Genomic DNA, 23,411 nt, shown 5'->3' on the forward strand with positions numbered 1-23,411 from the left:
AACACGACACTGCACCCTGTCACATACACACACTCAAACACACAGAAAATACACAGTACTACTGCAATATCTCACCTGCTACTACTGATAACACTATCGCAAGTATCCAGTTCTTTTATCACTACTGCTGAGACTACTACATCTTAGTTTTCTCACCAATACGTTTAGCACTACCAATACTACTGCACTACTACTACTACAATAACTTATACGATGAGGCTCCCACTACTTTTACTACAACTGTACTGCTGCTACGAATACTACTGCTGTTTATACATATTCTACTACTATTAATAATCCTAATAATACTATAACAATAATGCAAGTACTCTGTCATGTCTCACACCACCAGCAGTACTTTTACTACCTCTGTTACCTCTGCTAATACTAACTTCTGTCACTACTCCTACTACTACCACGAATACACAAATACTACTACGTATTAGGCTACTCACCGTTCCTGCTTCTGCTGTTGCTAACACTACTGCCCCAACTTGTACTACTACTACTACTACTTCTTAAACTACCACTTCTACTTTTTAAATACTTTTACATGTATTTCACTACTACCTCCCTGGTTACTACCACTATTACTGCTTCTACTACCAGCTTATACACCACATTACCTCTCAGTAGTAACCTAACAGTAGTAGCCGGTTTCCTGTTTCCCGTACGTGAGTGGAGTCTCCTTGTGGTTTCCACTGTAGCCTACAGAAACTGAATTTATCTGTCAGGTTCAGGCGCGCGCAAAGGGCGCGTGCGCACGGGTTCACGCGTGTCCTGCCCGCGTGCTATGATCCGGCGCGTGGACAGAGACACACTGCATCTCTCTCTCTCTCTCTCACACACACACACACACACACACGCAGAGTGAGGGAGAGGAGGCGGAAACCTCCATCTGCCCTGCTCGGTGACCGACCCGTCATCCTCGGGCTCGGGGAAGGAACGGATCATCTTCTCCCCGGTTCATCTTTGTCCACTCCGTGACTGGCGAGACCGGAGGAGAAAGCGAGCGGATGACGTGACGAAAGAAGAAGAAAAAGGAGGGAATTTAACATGGAAGAAACCTATAGTCTATATATAGGCTATGCCCCGGACTGCACCACCACCACCACCCGCCGCCGCCGCCGCCACCTGCCCTCCTCCTGGTACCGGTAAGTCACGGAGGAGAGATGGGCTGGCAGAGGCTCGTCAGTCCCGGGGCGGGTTAGTGCGAGCAGGGTCCGCTTATCGATGCTAACTGACCCGTGAAAATGACTTTTGAGGTCTTGTGAGGTCGGGTTACCGTTCAGCCATGTTGCAGGAGGAGGAGGAGGAGGAGGAGGAGGGAGCTGGGTGAGGAGGAGGAGGAGGAGGAGGAGGAGGAGGGAGCTGGGTGAGGAGGAGGAGGAGGAGGAGGAGGAGGAGGTGCGGGGTAACGACTGGGCTCTTGACACCTGCCCTCGTTCCCAGTAACTGGAGGAGGAAGAGGAGGGGGAGGGGGGTCCGTAAAAACGTCTAAATTAGCGGTTAAGCGGCACTGAATGAGCCCACCGCCATCCCGCGCCGGGGAATGACTTTCTGACTCGGTGTGTCGGGGAGTCTGAGTGCCGTTCAGCCATGTTGCAGGGGGGGACGGAGGGAGGGAGGGAGGGATGAGTCGCTATCGGCGGGGCTCCGGGGGTTTTGACACCGACCGACACGGAGGGGACGGAGGGCAGGCTAAGAACTGGTGCCCGGTCATGTTCGCTCCGCTGACGGATGCGGATGCGGCAGCGGCAGCCCGCACCGCGTCGCCTTAGAGACGGAGGCTGAACGAAACGGGGTCGACGAGGCCAGTGAGGGGACCGGGGCCGGCGGTTTCATTTGACTCCATTCACTGACTTATTCTCACGTTTCATTTTTAAAATATACATATATATTTAAATTATTTATTTAGGTTTTTTCAATTAAAAATAAATAGATTTACATTTTTATATGTTTTATTTATTTATTTTTTTGTGTTTTATTTTGTATTCCCATATTTTATTGTTGTCGACCACTTTTTTTGTGTTATTTATTATTGAATATTTTTTATCCTAAATCCTAAATGCTGTGATGTGTGTTTTTTCAGTTTTATTTTTCGAGCTCAACCTTCTTAATATTCTTATTTTTTTTAATTTTCATTGCATCTTCTTGAATGTCCTCTTTTCATACACTGACATTTTTTTCACCTGTAAATCATTTTTTCTGTTGAGAAGCAAAGATGGCTGATGTGTTAATCGTCTGTTTTACGTCAGTGCGAGTGTGAGAGGTGATCAGGAGTAACAGCTGGTGGCAGGCGAAAGTGGTTATTGATGATTATTGATGATAATTGATGATTGTTTGTTGGTGGGAAGGTCAGGGCAGGAGACGACACAGCAGGGTCCGTTACCATGACGATAACAGGGATGATTTATCCCCTTATTATGGGGCCTTATCCATTCAATTATTTATTCATTCACAGATTCACTTTGTTCATATTCCTTTTCTCCTTCTCCTCCCTCTGTCTCCCCCACGTCCTCCTCTGTCTCCCCCCCTCCTGTCCTCTCTCGCCCTTCGTCCTCGCTGTCTTTCCTCCCTCTCCTCCCTCTCTCTCTCTCTCTTTCAGGTCAATGAGAGGCAGCAACAGCTCAGCCTGAGCAGCGAATCCTCCCTCGTTCTCTCTCTCCATCATGCTCTCCTCACTTCCATATGTTAAAACCCAGTCGTCTTATTTTAGCCGCACTGCCTTCCTCCTCCTCTTCCTTCTTCTCTCTTGCCCTCCTCTCTTCTGAGTTTTGACTCCCTCTCCTTTTACACACACACACACCGGAAAATGAAGCGTGGGTCGAGTGTGTTGCAGCCTCCCCCTGATGCAGCCAAACGACTCACACACCCTGCAAACACACGCACACAGACACACACCAGTGACGATGCTCGCTCGCTGAGTGTGCCCAGCACACACGCCGAACACACGTCAGACACGCACGCTGAGGACGCGCCCGACGCACACGCCGTGGGTTCGAGCCCCTTCCCAGCAGCCACCTCTCTCTTCAGCCCCGATGTCAGCACCAAGATGGCGTCTGACCTCCTCATCAGGCTGTCAGGTAGAGCACAAACACACACACACACACACAGGTATACATACATGCACATACAGTAAGCACACTGTTCTATTGGTAAGATTAGTTGATTGATCAGTGCAGGCTCTCAGGGGCCCCCAGGGGCCCTCAAGGGGCAGTGAACTGTCACCTGTGTGGCAGCAGTTTGTGTTTGACAGAACGTCGTCCATCACCTCTGAGATGAGATGAACCTCACCACCTCACCTGTGTGAGGGTTCAGGACGCTGTGCTATGACAGTGTAGCGATACGTTAAATAACGTTGGATTTAATTAACTCGATATCAGAGTTTCAGATGTTTGACGTTAATGCTGCTCCGATGTGAGATGAAGCTCGGCATCACGCAGCATCAGCGTTGGACATCGCTGAGGCAAATCACTGCGGCAGACAAATGAGCGTGGGTTTTGACACTCAGGTGTCCACATACTTTTGGTGACATGGCTGAACGTGGTTCTCAGACTGCAGATGTGACATGGACTCTACTGAATCAATTCGCGCCGTCTCTCCTCAGAGGCCACACAGAAGGCCCAGATGCTTCCTGGGAGGCGAGCGGAGGCGGAGCCTCAGAGGCGTGAGGCCCTTCTGGAGGTCCGTGGCGGGCAGCAGGACGAGCCCGGCATGGCCCTGTCACCGGACGGCCCCGGGGCGAGTCCCGAGCCGCCGTCACTCTCACACACACCTGAAGGCAACGCCGCCACGGACACACTGGCTTCAGACATGCTGAGGAAGCTGGCAGGTCTGTGTGTGTGTGTGGGTGTGTGTGTGTGCTGACTGATGTGTGTGATGATGAGCTGACCTGAACAGTCTGTTCTGTTTAGTTGGTTGGTTTTCCATTTTCCAAAATCTACTTTGTCACAATATAAAATTACTCGACACAAAGGAGGATTTTATGTACACCCACTCTAATAAACGCCTTCAACAATGCTGCATTCAAATTAGTTTTTTTATAGTTGTCTCATGATTCAGAAATTTGCCAACAAATAGACGACACCTTCCATCCTGGCCTTCTCCTGGGCTCATGTGACGAACGGAGAAACGCAGCAAACCCTCACATATGAGGACCTGGAAGCAGAGAATGTTTGTTATTTTAGCTTAACAAGTGACTGAAACTTAAACATTAATTTTAATTGCCGTAGATTAAAACGTTGTCCGTCAGCGTAATCATTTCAGCTCCGTTCAGTTCGTTTATTATCTGAATCAGTAAGTTTGTCATGTTGGACAGCAGGTGAATAAACACACTAACAGCTTTCCCACCAATCACAGAACGCCAGGAAGTGAACCGCCACACGGTGAGGATCAAAGAAGAGGAAGAGCCGATGGAAGTGGACACTCTGGTTGTCTCTGACCTTGTCCACGAGCGACCAATCACACAAGAGATAACCCCACCACCCGCAGTGGGGAGCCACCGCCTCTTCAGCATTAAATCAGAGGACCAGGGTGTCAGTGGCGACAAGATGGCGGAGCTGTTGCACCCTGAAGCCAACATGGCGGAGCAGTGTCTCCATGGCCTTAAAACAGAGGACAAATTCTATTCTGGAGGCTGCCGGCCGGACTCTAAGACAGCGGACTGCCTCATCTCCGGAGCCAACAAGTTTCAGTTCAGAGTGAAAAAGGTGGATCATGGCATTTCTGGAGCCAAGATGGCAGACCAGCTTCTATCTGGAGCCAAGATGGAGGACCAGCTTCTGTTAAAAGCAAAAACGGTGGAGCGACCTTTCTCTGCAGCCAAGATGAGCAACAAGTTCCTCTCTGGAGTCAAGCTGGAGGACCAGTTTCCTTCAGGAGCCAAGATGGAGGACCAGCTTGTCTTTGGGACCAAAATGGAGAACAGGTTTCTTCCTGGAGCCAAGGTGGTGAACCAGGTTTGCTCGGGAGCCAAGACAGAGGAGCAGCTCTTCTTTGGAGCCAAGATGGAAGACCAGTTCCCTTCTGGAGCCAAGATGGCCGACCAGTGCCTCAGGGCCGTGCTGTGGCAGGACATGTCAGTGAACCTGGCGTCCACGCTGCTGCACCAGCTCTCAGGTAACACCCGCCTGTGTTTCACGCCATCTCATGTCAGTTACTGATACGTTTATATAAAAATGATGATAAAAATACACACACACGTTACATGTGTAATTCATACACACATACACTCATAAATGCACCCAAACTGAATAAGGTTCACTGGTCTCTGTGCAGAGAGGGTCAGTAAATCCAACAGCCGGCTGGAGGAGAGGACGACTCCGCCCGTCAGAAGCAGGTAACCATTCACCTCCTGGCATCAGTCAGCGACACGAGGACACTCTAACCTGCTTAGTTTTGACTGTGTGACTGTGTGTGACACCTTTTCTGTAGTCCCGCTCTGAAGGTGAATGTGGACCCTCTACGCTCCCCGCCGCTCCTGAGCTCCTGGGATCCTCCACACGGTAAAATACCGCACACGCACACACGCACACACACACACACACACACAGATGGTGTGTGATCATGGGAGTGTGTTTGCGACTGAGTCAGAGTTATGCTTGTCACTGACTGTAATATGCAACAATGAAAAACAACAGTGAGAGCTGAGGGACTGAAGGAGATCAATCATCCATGGTTCGCATTGGCAGGTGATCGTGTGGTGCCACACCTGCTGGTGGAAGGTAACTGAGTACATTTACTCAGAAGAATACTTCTACTGCAGAGGGAATTACTGTCCCCCGTCCTCCACCACATCTGCGCTGATTCAGATTAATGACACAAAGTGTAAAGTTAATAACAACAAATAAATGATGATATGTGATGTGTAAACATAAACTCACCATCAGCCCGGCAGCGTGTAAACAGATGAACACATTAACATTAATCCAGTAAGTAAAGAGTATGTTTGGCACTGTGTTACTGCTGCTTTCACTGTGTGACTTTAACAAACAAACAAACAAATGAAAGGACGTTTACTGGAGCAAAGCGGCAGGAAACGGAGGCCCGACTTGGACGGGTCAGGGTCAGAACGAGCACTAGTGCTGACGCTCGTGTAGCTTATCATATCTGTCTGACTTGAGGTTCTTCCTTTGGGCAGCAGCTACAGGAGAAACCCTGACTGTTTTAGCAAACACTTTGGGGGAATTTGTTATTGATATTACACTCTGTTTTTTGTCTGCTTTATGGATTAATGTAGCTGTGGGTTCACATTAAGAATGGTACACACACACACACACACACACACACACACACAGTCACAGAGGACCTTATACATAATAACTTCCACGGGGACTCGTCGTTAGTGGATCTTCGAGTGCAGCGGAAACTCTTTGCAGAATAACTCTTCTTTCTTTGTCCTGACAGAAACCAAAGCGAACCTGAGCAGAGATCAAACCACAGGTGGCTCGTACTTCTACAGGTAAAACAAACACACGCACGATTTAAACCTTTAGCGCTAACGTGACCGAAGAAGTGACGACTTTTGTTGTGTCATTTTATCCAGTACGACAGTAAATGTGTTAGATGAACAACATGCAGCAAACATAAAGAGACAAAATGGCTCCGAGGTCCCAAATTCATTTGAAAAGATGAAATTTACCTCCTTTTTTAAACCGAAATAGTCGTTAAACTAAAGGCGTTAGCGTGCTGCGGTTTCCATGGCTACGGCAACGCGTGCCGTGCACCCACCTGTCCTCCCTCCCCGCAGGTGTCATGTGTGTGGCTTTGAGACGGACGGACGTGCCCTTTTCCAGGGTCACATGACAGAGCACCGCCAATGGGAGCGCGGCTCCTTCTCGCTGCACTGCTGCATGTGCGACCACTCGACCAATCAGGAGGCAGAGATGAGGGCTCACGCTAGCACGCACATGCGGGGCCACCTGGGAGCCATTGGAGAGATGAGGTGAGTCTGAACGGCTAACATTTCTTTCTTGTGACTTTTTTGCTTTATTTTCAAACTGTTTTGCCTTTATTTTTAAAAAAATAACTGGGCAGTGCTCTTTGGATAAAAACTGTGTAAAGGTGCCATTGTTTCCTACTGACCTTGAACACATCTGCAGGTTTCTTGTTTTCTGTCTGTAGACAAACTGTTATGGACTGTGGTAGAACAGATCATATTGTGGTCATTTTGACAGAAGCGAACCGTTTCGTCACACGTCTTACTTTTATTTATCAAACAACGACAGCTTCTGCGATCTGCGCATCAGTCTGAGTGTCCGTGTTTCCATAAGATTTATTCATGGACTCGTTCAGGGCCAAGAACAGCTTCGGGATCCCCTGCAGAGGATGTTTTGTCTTGGTGCGAGACGCGTCTGCAGGATCAGGCAGTCCTGGTCAGGATCGGGTGGTGCAGGTGCAGCGCTGGGCTGAGTGTGTGTTCTGTGTTTGGTTGTTGTGTGTTTTACGTGTTGGTGTGTGATGGAATGTGTGTGTGTTACTGACCCCTCCGTCCCCTCCTGACTTCTAGATGCCCCGTCGCCCCTCCTGCTGCCGCCGGCGCCGCCTCCAGCAGCACTCCATCAGTTGCCGTGGCAACCCAACTAGAGACTAGCACCTCTGAGCATCGCTGCCGCATCTGCCAGAGGTCGTTTCCAGGGCAACAGGAGCTGCTGGTTCACTTCCAGGGTCATCGCCAAGGCAACCAGTACCGGTGCGACCGGTGCGGCCACCTGACGAGGACAGCCAACAAGCTGGTGGAGCACGTGCGCGTGCACACGGGCGAGCGGCCGTTCACCTGTGACCTTTGCCCCTACAGCGCCAAGCGGCGGGACAGTCTGCGCCTGCACTGCAAGGTCAAACACCCCGCAGACGTGCACACGCACCGCTCGTACGTGCACGGAGACAGTCAGCGCTCACACAAACACGTACAGCGGCTGCACACGCCGCCCAGCACACACAGCGCTGCACCCTCCTCCTCCTTCTCCTCCTCCTCCTTCTCACTTCCTCCCATCCACCCCTCCCTTTCTGATCGGGCAGGATGGAGGGATTTGTCTCCTCTCCTCCCCATCACCACACTCATCTCCCTGAAACCTCGCTCTCCTTCCTCCTCCTCCTCCTCCTCCTCCTCCTTCTCCTCCTCCTCCTCCACCAAGCACTCCTTCCTCGGTTACCTTGGTCTGACGACTTCTTTGTAAATGCTTTCTTTTTCTCCTCCTCCTCCTCTCCTCTTCTATCCATCCTGTGGACATTTAAAGTGATGGATGTAAAGCTCTGTAATGTATCCGACGTACTGTCACTCAACACTATGTATGAGAATGTCAATCAGCTACTGTTATGCTCAATGCACTGAAAACTCACAGATAAGGAACGTTTTGAATTTATTCGACTTTTGCATCATGCTCGTGATTTTTGCTGCATTCCTGCCTGCTTTTAGTCGGTCATATAATCACTGAACTCTTAGCTATTTAACCGTGTGACATATTTATTGCCTGTCTCTCTCGTCCTTCAGAAACCCTGCACTTTTAAATCCTCCCGTCACGCATTTTACACACGCACACGTCGGCCGGGATGGCGGCACAGTTTCCCCCCGTTTCCATAACGCTTTGTGATTTACGCAGACATTTGGTGAAAAGAAAGAGGAAATGTTGGAACCAGCGGGCTGCAGCTCCTCTGTCAGGCAGCACGGAGCTAAATGCTAACGTCGTGCCCGCAGCGCTTTAATGTTTAACATGTTGGGTCACAAACCAAAGCGTTGGACAAATTAAGATCCGATAGGAACATGAATGTCTGGACCAAATTTCAGGGCTGAGATATTTCAGTCTGTTGCCATCCTTACAGCTGCTGCTAGCTGTTAGCATGGCTAAAAAAAAGTGTAATTATCTCGCCCTCTCACCCACTGATAGCTCGTTAAAAGTGACGGGTTTTGCAGTGATAATAAAGCACTTTATACCCGGGAGGTGCAGGCGCCGTGAGGATGAAGCGGCGGGTCATTACCTCCCTGTTTTACATGCTCCAACAGAGGGCTTACGTCTCGTCTGAGGTCGTTTACAACTTTGAGTCAAATGATTTAATTCAGTTTTACCAACAACTATTTCAACTGATCAACAGAATGTAATAAATTAGTGAAAAATGAAAATCAGAGTCCAAAGTGACGTCTTCACGCCGCTTGTTTTATCCGACCAACAGTCCAAAACCCCAAAATATTTTAGCGTACGATCACGTAACGGCCAGAAGACCAGCAACCAATCACATGTAAGAAGCTGGAGCCTTCCCATTTTTCATGTTTTGGTTGCTTTTTGATTAATTTTCTGTCCATCAAGCAGATCAGCCTAAATTATTCAGAGCCAACACGAGGAAAAGTTCGGGCTCAGCGTCGTCTCCTCGAGCTTTGGGGATTTTCGAAGGTACGAGGTTTCTGGGGGACAGCGATGATATTTCTGATATTTGTGTTGTATATTGATAATGTATTTGTGTTTACATGACTACATGGGGCTCCTGAGAGTCTAAAATGTCTTAATTTAAAGTTGCACTACGTGTCGTTTTGCTGAGACAGAAGAAGACTTTAGACGTCAGCGCTTCTTAACTCTCATCACAGAAACAGGAAAAGCCAAACTTTGTCTGCAGCTTCACTCCTGACTCTCCACTACCAACTGCTAACTGTCCCAGCGGGTCTGATGTCACTTCCTGTTTGTGTGGGCGGGGTCAAAGACTGTGCCCTGCGGGATAAACCTCATTTGTGTGCACAGTTTATTCATTCATCATATCAAATTTATAATAATAATATCACATTATTATCATTCATTTTGCCTCCACTGGCGAGTTTACTGAAATACGAAAACCACAATGTAAAAATACTCTATTACAGCTCATGCATTTAAAGTAAAAGTACATAAGTATTATCGGTGAAAAGTACTCAAACACTGAAGCAGTTCAGTGAGAGGACAAATTGAAGAAAGAAGAGGAGACAGCAACAGGACCATTCACTCCGTTAAGTGTCAATATTAATGATTTGTAAATTTATGTAATTTTTCCAGATTTCATTTCCAACTCTCAACTGCACATGTGAGGACATACAGAACACTGCAGTGAAAACAGAAAGTAGAACATAAACTCTGATGTTCCGTCTTCTGGTTCTGATTTGACGTCGGTTTAGTTGTATCCTGCAGCGAATCCCCCAAAGCGCCAGCATCTTCGCTAACGAGCTAACGTTTAATTCATGTGAGCCGAAAGAGCCAAACGGACCACTTTGTAAAACCAGAAAACAGTTTGCACATTTTAACGAATAAAGCTTTGATAAAATCACATTATTTCATTGTGGTTTTTGAAATCGTGGCGACGTGTGCCGTGGACGTAATCCAGAACCTGACAGGAAGTGATTTCAGCGCCGTTCAAACCCAAACCTGAAGCTCCGACAAACCACACAGAGCAGCTACACTGAAAAACCAGTTTCGGTATGAAATGTATCTCCAACCAATGGTGCTAGACTCCGAGATGACTTCTGTTCCATTTTGTATCCTCGAAAACCACGCGAGGAAGCAGGAAATACAAAACCCGCCCCTCTTTTTGAGGCTCGCCATCATCTCAGATTGTTCTCTTTTCTCTCTCTCTCTCCTGTATCCTGTTACTGTTTGCTGCTGCAATGATCAATAAAGTTTAGTTTGATCTGACTCACCTCCACTCACACCTTGTCGTTGCTGAACTGTGCTGCCTGAGTGCAGGGAGCTCATGTTACAGTGCAACACGGAGATGTGCTCCATGCTGCCGACGCTCACCCAGGAGCAGTAGCAGTACTGCTCACGGGTACCACTACTGCTTTGTAATACTGCAAAGTCACATCACGGTGGGCTGGACACAAAATGACTCACATTTGGAGCAGAAATGACAGAATTTTGAGAGGCATTTCAGAGAGAAATCAGGGATGAAGGTCACGCACCGCACTCACCAAACGAGTGGGAGGATGAGTGTCGATCGCCATGGGTCCTGTCCCCTCCTCTGCGTTGCCACGGTTACCTGGCATGTTGTAGGTCTCCATGGCGGCGAGCAGGAGGCCTGCCCATTGGCCGGGAGCAGCTCCGGGCTCGGCGAATCAGCGGGCGAGCGTGAAGGCTCGAGGAGGGCCAAGAAGAAACACATGCACACAAAGGTCATTATTAGATTTTAGTAAACGGTCTCAGAGGAGAGCAGAAGGCAGGAAGGATAAGATGTGAGAGAGGAGGAGGAGGAGGAGGAGGATAAAGAAAATTATATTAAGAAACAAAAGAGGAGGAAGAGAAGGAGCTGATGAGAGGAGGACAATCGCTTCATTTCTCCTCTCGGGGAAAAAGGTCAAAGGTCAAGGCCTGAGCTGAGCACGGCTGACACTTTCCATCAGAAATGATGTCAGTTAAAGGCTCAGACAGCAGCTGTTAACGTACTGGATGTTCTGTTTGTTCTGTACGATTAGCTTAGCTTAGCACGGCAGCATAAAGACTGGAAACAGGACTCAACAGCGCCTCCTGCTGGTGGAGTGCGGTATGTCCACCTGCATGCAACACATTTCTCATGACTGAGTAACAGGAGTCCATGAGCTGAGGGGGGGGGGGGGGGCTGATTCCAGACCAGCGGTCACATCACACACACACACACACACACACACACACACAGTAATAGCCAACACCCCATCTCTTTCTCTGTGGCTCTTTGCACTCTGCAGGCCTGAAAATCAATACGTGCTGTGTGTGACAGGAAGAGATGGAGGAAGCACAGAGCAGGAGGAAGAAGAGCTGAGCTGAGCAACAGAAGGATGACGGGTAAACACCCACCATCGAAGGACTGATGGAAGAGAAACAAGAAGTCGTTTATTAATGTCAGAGTCGCGGTTGGACGGGTGTGCTTACGGTATCCAAAGCAGAAGTACTGAGAGTTCACACAGCACGCAGCCGGGGAAACTGCATCACTACTGCGTTCATGTACATGAAGCAGAATTTCACTGCTGCACCTGTTTGAGGTGGAGCTGATGATACTGGGAGCAGCTGAAGACGGTTTTCATCCTGGATTAGTCTGCTGGTTATTTTCTTCATTCACTTTGTAACACGTGACAAATGCTGTCAGTGTTGTGGTTAAGTTTTCTGGGAAACAAGACTCATAAAAGGAAAATAGTTTTGTTTATGTTTTGGAAACTGTGTTTTGTGTGTGCTTGTAGACAACATGTTTGGATGTTCTGCTTTAACAGTCTCTTTCTTTCTTTGTAATTAGAACCAAATAATGTACATACAATTTTTTTTTTCATGAAATTGGAAATTTGCATAAACATTTTATTCAGTATTCATTCCGTCCCGTTTCTGTTCCTTTGCGCACTTCTTCGTGACTTCCCATTTCCGGTCATCCTGACTTTGCGCAGCTGGATGCAGTCCACAGTGGCCGGTGTCTCGCGGAGTTTCCACGTTGTTTTCCTCCGGTCCACCACGTGGCTCAGGATTTCGCGGGATTGGCAGTCCTGCAGCACAGATTAAACATAACCGAGTGAAAACACAAAATGGTTGTTGCCTTTTCATTCGGCATGCGTTCCTCTTAAACTCTGATGTTCGCTTCTGAAATATCACCAGGAGATAATAGTAGTAATAACGACCTCATATTGGACATATTTATTTCGTGAAAAATTAATTAGCTCTATAGTTCATTTTATTTAGTCTTTTACATTGGTTAAAAAAGAACAGGAAGTGGTGTGACGCAATGTGTCTAACTTGACAGCGTAGAGGAAGAAGGGGGCGTGTCGCCAGTTGTTAGCCTGACTGCTAACTCGGAGCTAAAGTTGGCTGTACTACTTTCACTTTCTAACAGTCAGGAATACCTTCTCGGGGAGGAATAGGTCTTCCTGGAAAACGAAACTAGAAACCACCATAGCTGTGTGTGACACTCGTCAGATGGTAGATGTAGATGTTTAACTCTTTTCAGGGGTGATACTGACAACTTGTAGCCAGTGGCGTCTAAAAGATTTAACCGCTAGCCGTCCAAACGGTCAAACACGCAGGTAGTGTTAGTTTACCAGCTAGCTTTAGCGGCTAGCCCCCGCTAGCATGGACGGCGGCGGAAGCATGCAAAGTAATGAGGAGAAAGGAGCAGAGAAACTAATGGATGACTACCTAAAATCCATCGGTTTGCATCGGAAGAAGATTGCCAAAGATGGTTCGTGCTTGTTTCGGGCCGTCGCCGAGCAGGTAGAGTGAGAAAACTGAAGAAAAGGCTACCGTCAAGTTTGTAATTAGCTCACCGAGCACAGGTGACAAGCTGGGCTTGGTCTGTTGTGCTGATGCAGGCTAGCAAGTGTCTGATATTAGCCGGATAAAAGTTAGCTTAAGGAACAATTTGTTCTGCAGTGATTCAGAGCTAACAGCAAACTGTTGTAAACTTTATACTCTCAAACACTTACATTTTTAATGTGTTGAAATTGACTGTTTAACCCACTGCTTCACACATTATGGTTATTTAATGTTTTCTTTGGAAGTTTGGCACTCTGAAAGGCTGTCAGTATTGAAAACTGTCTGTCTTAACCTCCCAACGCCACCAAAAGATTTTTGTGTTCCGTGAAGGCAGCGCTGTGCTGTAAATACAGGTTAAATACGCACTCTTTTCATTTGTCTTTATGTAGTAATTTGCTCAGAACTTTTGTGTTGTGCAGAAAGCATAGTTTCAGTTAATGTATCGATGTGAACCGTCTGATTAGGTTCCCTGAGTACACTTCATTTGCTCATTAAAACCGTCAGCCAATACTTTCATTTTCCATCAGAAACAGTACAGGGTTAATGTAATGTACTTGAATTCTTCTGGATTCAGTCCTTAAGTTTCCAGCTGGTGATGTATGGATATGAATGGTATATTTTTAGGATATATTTTCATGTCTTCCATCCGTATAGGAATCACGTGACTTTAACTGCTGCTGTGTGTTTGTCACTGTCCACCTTTGACCCCATCCAGGTGCTGCACTGCCAAAGCCTTCACACTGAAGTTCGAGCCGAATGCGTGGAGTTCCTGAAGAGGAACAGAGGGCTGTACGAGGCGGTAGGTCTGAACCATTCAAAGTGTCGTAGTATTTTAGTCCGAGGCAGAACCTTATGACAGTTTTGTCCCAGTTGTTCTTTCATTTGGACGACCTGCTTATCAGTCGTTCATGGGTGGTTCCCCGCTCAGAGCCTCCCTGATATGTGGCCGAATACGAGCGCAAGGTAAACAAAGAATGAAGCGTTTTTCACAGCTTCTGTGTCAGTAGAAATGATCTCAGACCGAGTGACTCTGGATTAACATTAGCTGTAGCCCTGCAGGTATTTCTGTTTGGAAAATGACTGCAAGACTAAAACAAAGACAACAACAGCAGCAGAATGTAAATAATTATAATCACTGAAGTACTGTTTAACTGTGCACTTCAGTTTGAGTATTTCTTCAGTTTGAACTTCTAAAACAACATGAGATACTCAGTAGTTTATAAAAGTTCATGTGCTGATTACAGAAAGATGATTTGTGAGCTTTCACTCATCATTCAAGTGATTTTTCATGTAAAAACGTTTCATGGTTGCAGTTTGATTTACTTTAGAGTCTTAATGTTGAGGTTTGGACCAAACAAACGCTGTGAACGTGGCTCTGAATTCGTTTTCAGAATATCCCCAAACCAAACCATCAGTCGATTAATGGAGAGAAGCAGTGCGTGTTACGAGCTGATCACAGATCAGCCAGAAATGTTTAAAGAACAACCCAGAACTACAACTAAATTACCATGAATTTAATGGATTTTAATTCAATCAGCTGCAGAAGATTGATTTTTTTTCTTATTTCCATCAAATCCAACAAAAAGACCAAAGTCAACAATGTGCGTGCGCGTCTCGATACTTTCTGACTTCCAGTGCGCTGACGTCAATCATGAATCCAGTGTCAATCATTAAAAATTCGTATCCGTTTTTAATGTCCTCGCAGCGCGAATGACTCGTCATTACTTTGTGGTTGTTGTACTGACTGCATTGTTGTGTAAGACTGGAAACCAATCATATCATGATGTCGTCCTGACGTGTCCACCTGTGTTTCAGTTTGTCGAAGGTGACTTTGAGGATTACCTGTCGAAGCTTCAGGACCCGCAGGTACGGCAGATTTGAAGTATTTTACAGTTTGTTCGGTCTGCCGGATGTCTGCTGGCCCCTCATTGAGCTCTGTGCTTTCTGTGTTTTCCAGCATTGGGTGGGGGAGGTGGAGATCAACGCGCTGGCCGTCATGTACAAGTAAGAGTCCCATCAAAGAAATAATTAATCACTTCCTGTCATATTTTCCATCTTCTCGCCGATGACAGCAGGACAGAAGCTCCACGGTGAAAGCCTTTGAAACATGTCTGTGCACAGATCAGCGTCGCAGTAAATGTGCCGCCGTTGTGCCTCGTTAACTATAAAACACATGTGAGACAGGAAGTTAGAAAAGCAGCTGAACAGGATTAGGAAAAGCTTCAGTAGGAAATCCTGTGTTTTCAAACCTGGACAAATGATTCACACTGACCCAAAGTGTTGGTGCAGCAGCTCAGGTGTGAAGGCCCAGAAGGCCCCTTTAAGCAGACAGCTGGAGGCTGAGGAGGTTGTGCTCACTTGTGGGCGTTTTGTCTCTCTGCAGGAGGGATTTCCTCATCTTCCAGGAGCCTGGAAAACGGGCCGTCAGCATCACAGACAACAACTTCAAGGACAAAGTGAGAGTGAATCAGTAGCTTCAGCTTTACTCGAACCTTTTCTGTCAGGGTGTGCAAATGTTTCCCGGTTATTTTCTACAGTAATTGTTTGGTGCATGAAATAGTGAGTGAAAGTCCCAGAATCCAGCAGCACTCGGTTTTCTGTCGCACGCAGAGAAGCTGCAGCGAGTGAGTTTGTAGTCTCGGTCAGGATTTTCAGCTGAGCGTCTTTAAGGCGTCTGACAGCAGCTCCTTCCTGTGGCCTCGCAGGTGCAGTTGTGCTTTCTGAATGGGAATCACTACGACAGCGTTTACCCCATCAGCCACATGAAGAACGCCGCTCTCTGCCAGTGTGAGTCACTTTGTTTCTGGTTAACCTTCAGAGTGTCTTAAGAAGCTGCGTGAACCCTGATGCCCCTGAACTCATCGTCTTCACTGCAGCCTCCGGTTGACTCTGTGTGTCTCCTGCAGCCATCCTGTACGAGGTGCTGTATGACGACGTCTTCAAAGTGGACCGCGGCTTTCTGGGTATGTGCCAACGGGTCGGCCGGCCCTCGGACCTCCTGAGCGACGACAGCATGGCCGTCTGCGGCAGCAGCGACGAGTCCGACCCGGACGCCGGCGAGCCGCTCTGGTAGGAAAGCCGTCGACTTCCTGGGGTTTGGGTTTTCTTCACCATATGTAGATTAGATGTAATTTAGTCATTAATAATTATTTACTGCGCTCACTTAACCACAGCAGGTTATTTACTATTTAGCTGCTCTTGTGTTTCTTATTATTTACGCAATGAAGTATTTTTTTTATGTCTGAAAAAAGTGAAAGCGTTTTTCCAGTTGCATGCTGAACATGGTGTGTGTGTGTTTTACTGTGCAGGGTGGAAAGTGAAACGACGAAACCAACAAGACACAGCAGGGTAACACACACACACACACGCACACACACACACACTGCATACACTTACATTCATTTCCTGCAGACTTACTCAAAACAAAACCATAACTTGCCAAACCCTGACCTTAACCTCAAACTCACCTTAAACCAAGTCTTCACTCTAAAAGTTAATCATTTCTCCTTTTGGTCCCACAAGGCAGGTGAGTCCCCACATGTGGCTGTCCCCATGACATCAGAATAACACACACACACACACACGCACACACACACTCAAACAAACATATTCCTTTGTTGAATGCAGTATCACTGTATGACTCTGTGTGTGTGTGTGTGCGTGTGCGTGTGCGTGCGTATGCCAGGGCCGCGGGCGTGGCCGACATCTGTCTGAGAGGGTGAGGCGTTCACTGAACCCGACTCTGTTCAGGAACATCGAGTACGACGTCTGGCACAAGACCAAGAGAGGTGAGCGAGCTCTGCCGCAGCAAAGAGCTGATTGATCGATTAGTCCGTTAACACGACGCGTATTGATCCGAGGTTTTAGGTGAATTTAGTCCCGTTTTTATTTTTGACTTTCAGCGCAGCAGAAGATGGATTACTACATCGCTGCTGGGATGCAGTTCACTGTAGGAGACCGCTGCCAGGTGTGTGTGTGTGTGTGTGTGTGTGTGTGTGTGTGTGTGTTCGGTGTCCTGACCTAAAGTCTGTTCCCTGAACTGTGTGTGTGTGTGTGTGTGTGTGTCCTGCAGGTTCGTCTTGAGGGAGGTGGAAGGAGTTACGTCGCCACCATCAAGGAGGTGCCTCCCAACAACGGCCCAGTGACAGTTTACATTGAAGAGCTGGGCAGGAAGTAGGTCACAGTGAACACACACGCACACACACTCAGTCCTGCACTGAAAAAGTTACTTCAGTACAAGTAGTCACAGGTTCAAGTAAAGGTGTAAATGTACTGCATGTGTGTGTTTGTGTAGACAGGTCCCTCTGTGGTGTCTCCGTCCAGCCAATGACGAGGGCAGGTGGAGTACTGTGGTCAGCCGGGAGAAGAGACTGAGCAACGGACATGGAGGTGAGACACACACACACACACGGCGCACACACACACACTCAGAAACTGTGAAAGTAAACTGACTGCAGCTCTTCCTCCCCCTCTCAGAGTGGGAGGACAGGGGTAAGGGCAGAGGCAGGGGGAAGCACACCACAGCCTCCTCCCCCTCCTCCTCCTCCTCCGCTGTTTCCCAGGCGACGGCACCTGGCTCAAGCGGGCGTGTGCAGAAGCAGCATTCCTGGCCCCCGCAGGCCACCGTAGAGGAGCAGGGAGGGGTGAAAGCCAGCAGGTTCGTCTTCTTCTTCTTCTGGTATTCTTATTTGAACACTTGGGTTTTAGGCCAGCTGAAATATTCCTGCTGTCCGTGAAAGCCTCATGTTGTGTGTTTAACTGACCTGTGTGTGTTCTCTACAGGAAGTCTATGAGCACGGTGGAGTCTGGGTTCGGACTGACGGAGGAGCAGCGTTTGGCCAAAGAGGAGGAGGAGAGGAACGTGGCGTTGGTGGAGCTCCAGCTCAGAGACGAGCACAGCTTCCCCGCCCTCGGGGTGCGTTCAGAGACAGACGTCCTCGCCGCTCGTGGACGTCACAGTGCCTATAGAGGTGACAACATGAAGGCCGGGTCTCGCCTGAGCACCACCTTCTCAACGCTCTCTTCTGCTTCACCCCTCAGGCGCAGTCGGGGGTGCAGGGTGATGGAGGGAGGAAGAAAGGAGGAGAGAAGAAGAAACTCCAGAGAAACAAGACGGTTTGTTTTGTCTTCCAGAAACTTAAATGAGGGTGTTTTGAATTTCGGTTGAAACTAACAGCTGATCCTTTTGAGATGCTTGCTGTTCTGTACGTAAGACAGACGGCTGTTAAATAACCACACAGGAGACGTTCAAGCGCTAAAGTTTCTAAAGTTTCTCTGTGTTTCTATAGAAGAGTCCGGTCCAAGACGTCACAGCTCTGTCTCCCTCTGCTGGTGAAGGACCCAAATCCTCCAGCCCGACACTCGCCAGTGCTGCTACTACTGCACCTACTACAAATACTACTACTACTACTACACCCCCCACCCCCACCCTTCCAGGTCCAAAACCTGCTGCCGCTCCGTCCACAGACTCTGACTCCAGTCCTGCTGGTCTGAGGTCGGCAGCCGCTGCTGTAGCATCCAGCCCGCCACTCACCACTGCTGCCCCGGCCGCTAAAACAAACGCACCTTCTGCTGGAGCTCCGCCCAGTTCTCCACCTCCTGCTGCTGCCCCGAGCACTAAACCCTCTGGCGCTGTGCCGTCCTCTGCCACTCTCTTTTCCCTCCTCACCCCTGTTCTCCCTGCTGCCTCGTCACCCCCGACCACCAACGCCCCGTCCACATCCTCTCCTCCTGCTTCCTCTAAAAAACTTCTCGCCTCCTCCTCTTCTTCTCTTCTTCCTAAATCATCAGCCTCGCCTCCTCCTTCATCTTCACTGCCGCCCCCGACTTTCATCGCCCCCATTGCTCCGTGTCCCGCCGCTGCTCAGGGCTTCCTCCCTCCCACCTCCCTCACCCGTTCTCCCGTCCTGCGCTCCCCCAGTCCCCCTTCCTTCTCCTCGTCCTCCGTCATCCATCATGCTGCTCGCGTCCACGAGGCTCCGCCAGTTTCAGCACAAACTCCAAGTAAGAAATCAGACTTTTCTTTAGACTCTGGTTGGTGTGATGGTGTCAGTGTCTTCACCTGTCCAAAACTCCGTCCTGTTCTCTCATTTTAATGACATGGGGACACCTATCTCATGTCCATGTCTTCTGTCTGTCTCCAGATTCTTCGACGGACTCTGGAGGTGCCCTGACGAAGACCCAGGACTCCCTGTCCCAGACTCATCCTCAGGTGTCCCAGACCCAAACCCAGGCCTCATTAACCCAGACTGAGAGCCACGCCCAGCCTCCGCAGATGCCGACTGAGACCCGGTCCTCTCTCCCTCCACCCTGCTCTCCCCACCTGCAGCACCAGCCTCAGCCCCACACTGACGTGGCCTCTCTGCCTCAGGCCCAGACAGCTGTCCTCCAGCCCTCAGTCCCCCAAACCCAGGTCTCTGTCTCCCACCTCCAGCCCCAGTCTGAGGTGGTCCTGGTGCAGTCCTCTCACCCTGCTCCAGACGCTTCCCACCCTCACACCACCCAAGCCTCAGTTCCTGTCTCTGCCTTTGTGCAGCCCCAATCGTCTGTCACTCCTCCTCACCTCCACGTCCAGCCGGCCCAGCCTCCTCACCCCTCCCAAGTCCCCCATCCCTCCCTCTCTCTCTCAGCCTCCCAGACCCCCAACACCCAGAATCAAACAGAGGCCCTGCTGCCTCCCACCCAACCTCAGCCGGACTCGGCGGCTCACAGTCCCTCCCAGCAGCCTCACCCTCCTCCCCCCTCTCATCTTGCACACCCCCCTCCTCCTCCGCCTCACCCCCAGTCCATCTTAGGAGCCGTTCCTCTGCAGCAGCTGTCCCAGCTGTACCAGGACCCCCTGTACCCGGGGTTCCCCCTGGGGGAGAAGGGCGACATGGCTCAGACTCCCTCCTTCTCCTCCAACAAATCAGGGGACGACCTGCCCGAAGGTGAGCTGGACAGAAAACTTATTTTCCAGATTCACAGTTTTAAGCGGATTAATACCTGAGAAAACAAAGTCGTTTAAAAGAAGGGAGACAGGAAGTCTTCATCAAAAGGCTTTAACTCAAGTGTTTTTTTAAAAGAAGTGATATTTGACTGACATTTTGTCTTCCTCTGCAGATGTCAACATCTTGAGGTTTTTCTTCAACTTGGGTGTCAAGGTAAGACAAAGGACCAGAACCAGGTGTCCTATCAGGATCAGGATCCCCTGAACCTGAACAGGACATTTGTCTGCTATTTAGTGATGAAGCTTAAAAGTAAGAAGACATGAAGTCATTCAGAGTGACTGCTGCCCCCTTGTGGGCCTTTGGAGCACCGATGCTAAACAGAGGAGCAGGAAGTGAGCAAACGTTTGTCACAGTTGTCACAGTTGTACACCTGTGATGTTTTTAGTCCCACGGCCTTGTGTCTCCTCTCGTTCTGTCCTCGGTGTCTCAGTGTCGGGGGACGTGTTTGTCTTTGTTCCTTAGCATCGCATTAAGAACAGAACAAAGTGACTGACTCTGCTCTCCTCTCTGCAGGCCTACTCCATGCCCATGTTTGCCCCCTACATGTACCTCCTCCCCCTCCAGCAGGCCCACACCATGCACCCCAAGCTCCCCTCCCGCTCCCCCTCCCCACAGTACCCTCCCTCCAACCCCCCCACCAGGCACCAGGAGACGTACCCCCACCTGCAGTACCCTCCGACTTCAGCCGCCGTGCCTCCTCAGTATGAACATCAGGCCCCACTCGCTGAGCCCCCCCATCCCAGTGACCCCTTCAACCAGGCTGGGTACCCCATGGCTGAGCCCCACAGGATGCCCTGCCCCTCGTCATGGCAACAGCACCAGATGCCCCCACCCAGAAACCCCACCTTCCCGGTCGGGTATCCGACTCCAAGCCCACCATATCCGGTTGCCCAGACCTTGTCTCAGAGCTACCACCCAGGTCAAGGCCAGGGACCCCCACTGTTCCCTCTGAGCTTGCCTCCTTATCCCCCGTCCTCGCTGGGATACCAGTCTTCACCGGCCCATGAAGAGCCCCAGATGAGCCAGGCTGTGATGGAGCAGCATCAGCCCGCCAACGGGGACACGATGTCTGCCCAAGGACTCGTCCGAGTCCCCGGCCCTGCTGCTGCCAACAGCAGTAGATCAGTGGTGGTTTCTGGTTTTGGTACGTGAACTTTTTTTTGTTAAATGTTAGGAAATGTTTAAACTTTTCACAAAAACATCAGCTGTTGGGCTTCCAGTCAAATCTAATTCGTGGATGGAATAAATGAACAGATGGCACAATTTAATTTCAGTCTTTTAACAGGAAGTTTTTCTTTCCCCTCAGCTGGCAAGAAGGAGCAGGGAGAGAGTTTGCCCAGAACGGTGCTGCTGGTGGACCCGCCGCTCAACCCCAACAATCCCATAGTACGTAACACACACACACACACACACACACACACACACACACACACACACACACACACACACACACACAGACATTCAGTACATCAGCAGCAGTAGTTCCAGTGGTACGTTAACGTTAGTATTAAAATCTATCTCCATTTCTCAGCTGGTTGAAAACCTTGGCGTCAAGGATGTTCCTGTCGCCATGACAACCATGAAGACCAGCAGCACCCCTGGCTCTCCATTATCTTACAACTTCATCTCCAGGACGATAGTCCCTGGGGACAACTCCTCCTCTCGTGGTTACCGGGGCAACCACAAACTGCTTAATCCCACCGGCGCGTACGTCTCACCGGGGCCGCTCGAGCCCAGCCAGGTGGGTTACCATGGGCCGACCATGGCGGAGCATCCGTCTATCGGCTGCAACACGGAGGACGACTGGGAGGAGCAGACGGGATTCAAACCGACGAGCCTGAACCACCGAGGGCCCAGGAGGAGCCACAGAGGAGGGAGAGGGAGGGGAGGCCACGATCCAGGGCGGGGGACACAGAGGAGGAGATACGGAGGAGAGGCAGGGGTGGGGTTCAGCTACTCCCAGTTTAACCCCTCCTACAGGGGGCGGGGCCGGGAGAGAGGATACTAGTTCTCAGCCAACAGGAGGTGAGGACACAGGAAGGTGGTTTCGTTCTTCTTTCTGTCCTCCGAGCTTGCGTCTGCTGATCCTCTTGCAGGCGGTTCCTGCTTCTGTTTGACGTCTTCTCTCTTTGTCCCCCCTCATTCAGTCCTTTCTCACCAACAGGAGATCTGATTGGCGGATTGGATTGTTTCCACACAGAAAATGGACAGCAGAAGCATTTCGCTAAGTGTCGTGTCATCGCCTGCACTTTACTCCGCATGGGGAGTTGTAAATTTGTGTATTTCGGTGTGTCAGAACGCTTCTGCTCGTTGTGACTACATGACCATCAGATGTTCTTTAGCTCGTTAGTGGATTTTAAAGGAGCAGTTGGGACATTTTGGTGAAGTTTTTGCTCTCTTGCCAAACATCAGATAAGATTTTTCTTTCATTACCCCTCTCACATTTGAATGCTAAATGTGAAGTTGCTGCTACTTAGCATGAAGAGCGGGAACTGAAGGAAAGGCCACGTTCCAGCACCTCCTGAGCAAAAACTGTTTGTGTTTCCACTGTGAGCGCTGACCTCATCTGTTTCCACGCTTTATGCTAAGCTAAGCTCGCCGTCTTCTGGCTCGAGCTGCGAGTTCACTGTACAAACGTGAGAGTGACATTTTCCAAGAAAACATGGAGTTGCATCTTTAATAGAAAATGAAAATTCAGACTCTGTGCCATCCCTTGAATGTAGCACAACAGCTGAGAGCTTTATTCTGTAAAACAAGTCCAGCGAGCGCTTCTCCTCCCCTCGGTTAGCGCTGTGAGCTAAAGACAAGTTTTAAATGGACAACGAGGATTAAAGCATCAGAAATCTGATCTCATATCACAGAATGTGTTCAGCTTTCACAGCTGTATCAGCAGTTTGTACGGGACTCTGGGTTGGAAGCTGTGTGGACTTTTCTTCTTGAGATTTTTGTTTTTTAGTTGCCTGCTGCTGCTGGTCTCACTGGTTCTTCCTTTCTGTGTGATCATCTTGTTTTTCCTTCCTTGTTGTGATTGTTGGTTTTGTGTTTCTTCCATCACGTTTGATGGGTTCAGAGATTTAGTGCCTTAAACTCGCTACGCCTTATCGAGAAACACTGCTGTACAGATGGAAGGCTGTCGCTGTCTGTGTTGGATTTTTCTATGCGGTTGAATAAATAAAACTTTAGTTCAGATTGTTGCCGTCTG

The 23,411-nt window shown here is 49.1% G+C and overlaps 2 protein-coding genes across 4 annotated transcripts; both read left to right on the plus strand.

Annotated features, from left to right (window-relative positions):
• The first annotated feature begins 81 nt into the window (after positions 1-81).
• Positions 82-11,512, plus strand: LOC124054707. Of its 2 annotated transcripts, XM_046381026.1 has the most exons (9): positions 82-1,154; positions 2,609-3,086; positions 3,611-3,835; positions 4,363-5,121; positions 5,281-5,341; positions 5,437-5,507; positions 6,409-6,463; positions 6,752-6,946; positions 7,511-11,512. In XM_046381026.1, the coding sequence occupies exons 2-9, from the start codon at positions 2,816-2,818 to the stop codon at positions 8,175-8,177; spliced, it is 2,304 nt and encodes a 767-aa protein (XP_046236982.1). In that variant the 5' UTR covers positions 82-1,154; positions 2,609-2,815; the 3' UTR covers positions 8,178-11,512. The 2 variants fall into 2 exon arrangements, with proteins under 2 accessions (XP_046236982.1, XP_046236983.1); XM_046381027.1 differs by lacking the exons at positions 82-1,154; positions 2,609-3,086 and adding an exon at positions 3,114-3,496.
• Positions 11,513-12,546: 1,034 nt separating this feature from the next.
• otud4 (OTU deubiquitinase 4) lies at positions 12,547-23,398 on the plus strand. Of its 2 annotated transcripts, none has more exons than XM_046380993.1 (22): positions 12,547-13,178; positions 13,936-14,019; positions 15,036-15,086; positions 15,178-15,224; positions 15,604-15,676; positions 15,926-16,007; positions 16,127-16,289; positions 16,529-16,568; positions 16,906-17,008; positions 17,123-17,187; positions 17,293-17,393; positions 17,515-17,609; positions 17,697-17,877; positions 18,003-18,135; positions 18,261-18,335; positions 18,509-19,223; positions 19,364-20,149; positions 20,322-20,362; positions 20,723-21,353; positions 21,516-21,595; positions 21,741-22,234; positions 22,374-23,398. In XM_046380993.1, exons 1-21 carry the CDS (start codon positions 13,038-13,040, stop codon positions 22,215-22,217), a joined length of 4,164 nt encoding a protein of 1,387 aa, XP_046236949.1. In that variant the 5' UTR covers positions 12,547-13,037; the 3' UTR covers positions 22,218-22,234; positions 22,374-23,398. The 2 variants fall into 2 exon arrangements, with proteins under 2 accessions (XP_046236949.1, XP_046236948.1); XM_046380992.1 differs by having other exon boundaries at positions 12,548-13,178; positions 22,357-23,398.
• Positions 23,399-23,411: the final 13 nt, after the last annotated feature.

This window comes from Scatophagus argus, chromosome 23 (genome assembly GCF_020382885.2).
Source record: "Scatophagus argus isolate fScaArg1 chromosome 23, fScaArg1.pri, whole genome shotgun sequence".
NCBI classification, from domain to species: domain Eukaryota; kingdom Metazoa; phylum Chordata; class Actinopteri; family Scatophagidae; genus Scatophagus; species Scatophagus argus.

What these genes read in the sequence shown, in the direction of transcription:
- LOC124054707 (XM_046381026.1), top strand. Translation starts at nt 2,816, where the DNA reads ATGAAGCGTGGGTCGAGTGTGTTGCAGCCTCCCCCTGATGCAGCCAAA. An exon ending in CCTCCTCATCAGGCTGTCAG is followed by an intron (nt 3,087 to 3,610) that starts GTAGAGCACAAA and finishes GTCTCTCCTCAG; the next exon opens with AGGCCACACAGAAGGCCCAG. An exon ending in GCTGCTGCACCAGCTCTCAG is followed by an intron (nt 5,122 to 5,280) that starts GTAACACCCGCC and finishes GTCTCTGTGCAG; the next exon opens with AGAGGGTCAGTAAATCCAAC.
- otud4 (XM_046380993.1), top strand. Translation starts at nt 13,038, where the DNA reads ATGGACGGCGGCGGAAGCATGCAAAGTAATGAGGAGAAAGGAGCAGAG. An exon ending in CGAAGCTTCAGGACCCGCAG is followed by an intron (nt 15,087 to 15,177) that starts GTACGGCAGATT and finishes TGTGTTTTCCAG; the next exon opens with CATTGGGTGGGGGAGGTGGA. An exon ending in ACTGAGCAACGGACATGGAG is followed by an intron (nt 17,610 to 17,696) that starts GTGAGACACACA and finishes TCCCCCTCTCAG; the next exon opens with AGTGGGAGGACAGGGGTAAG.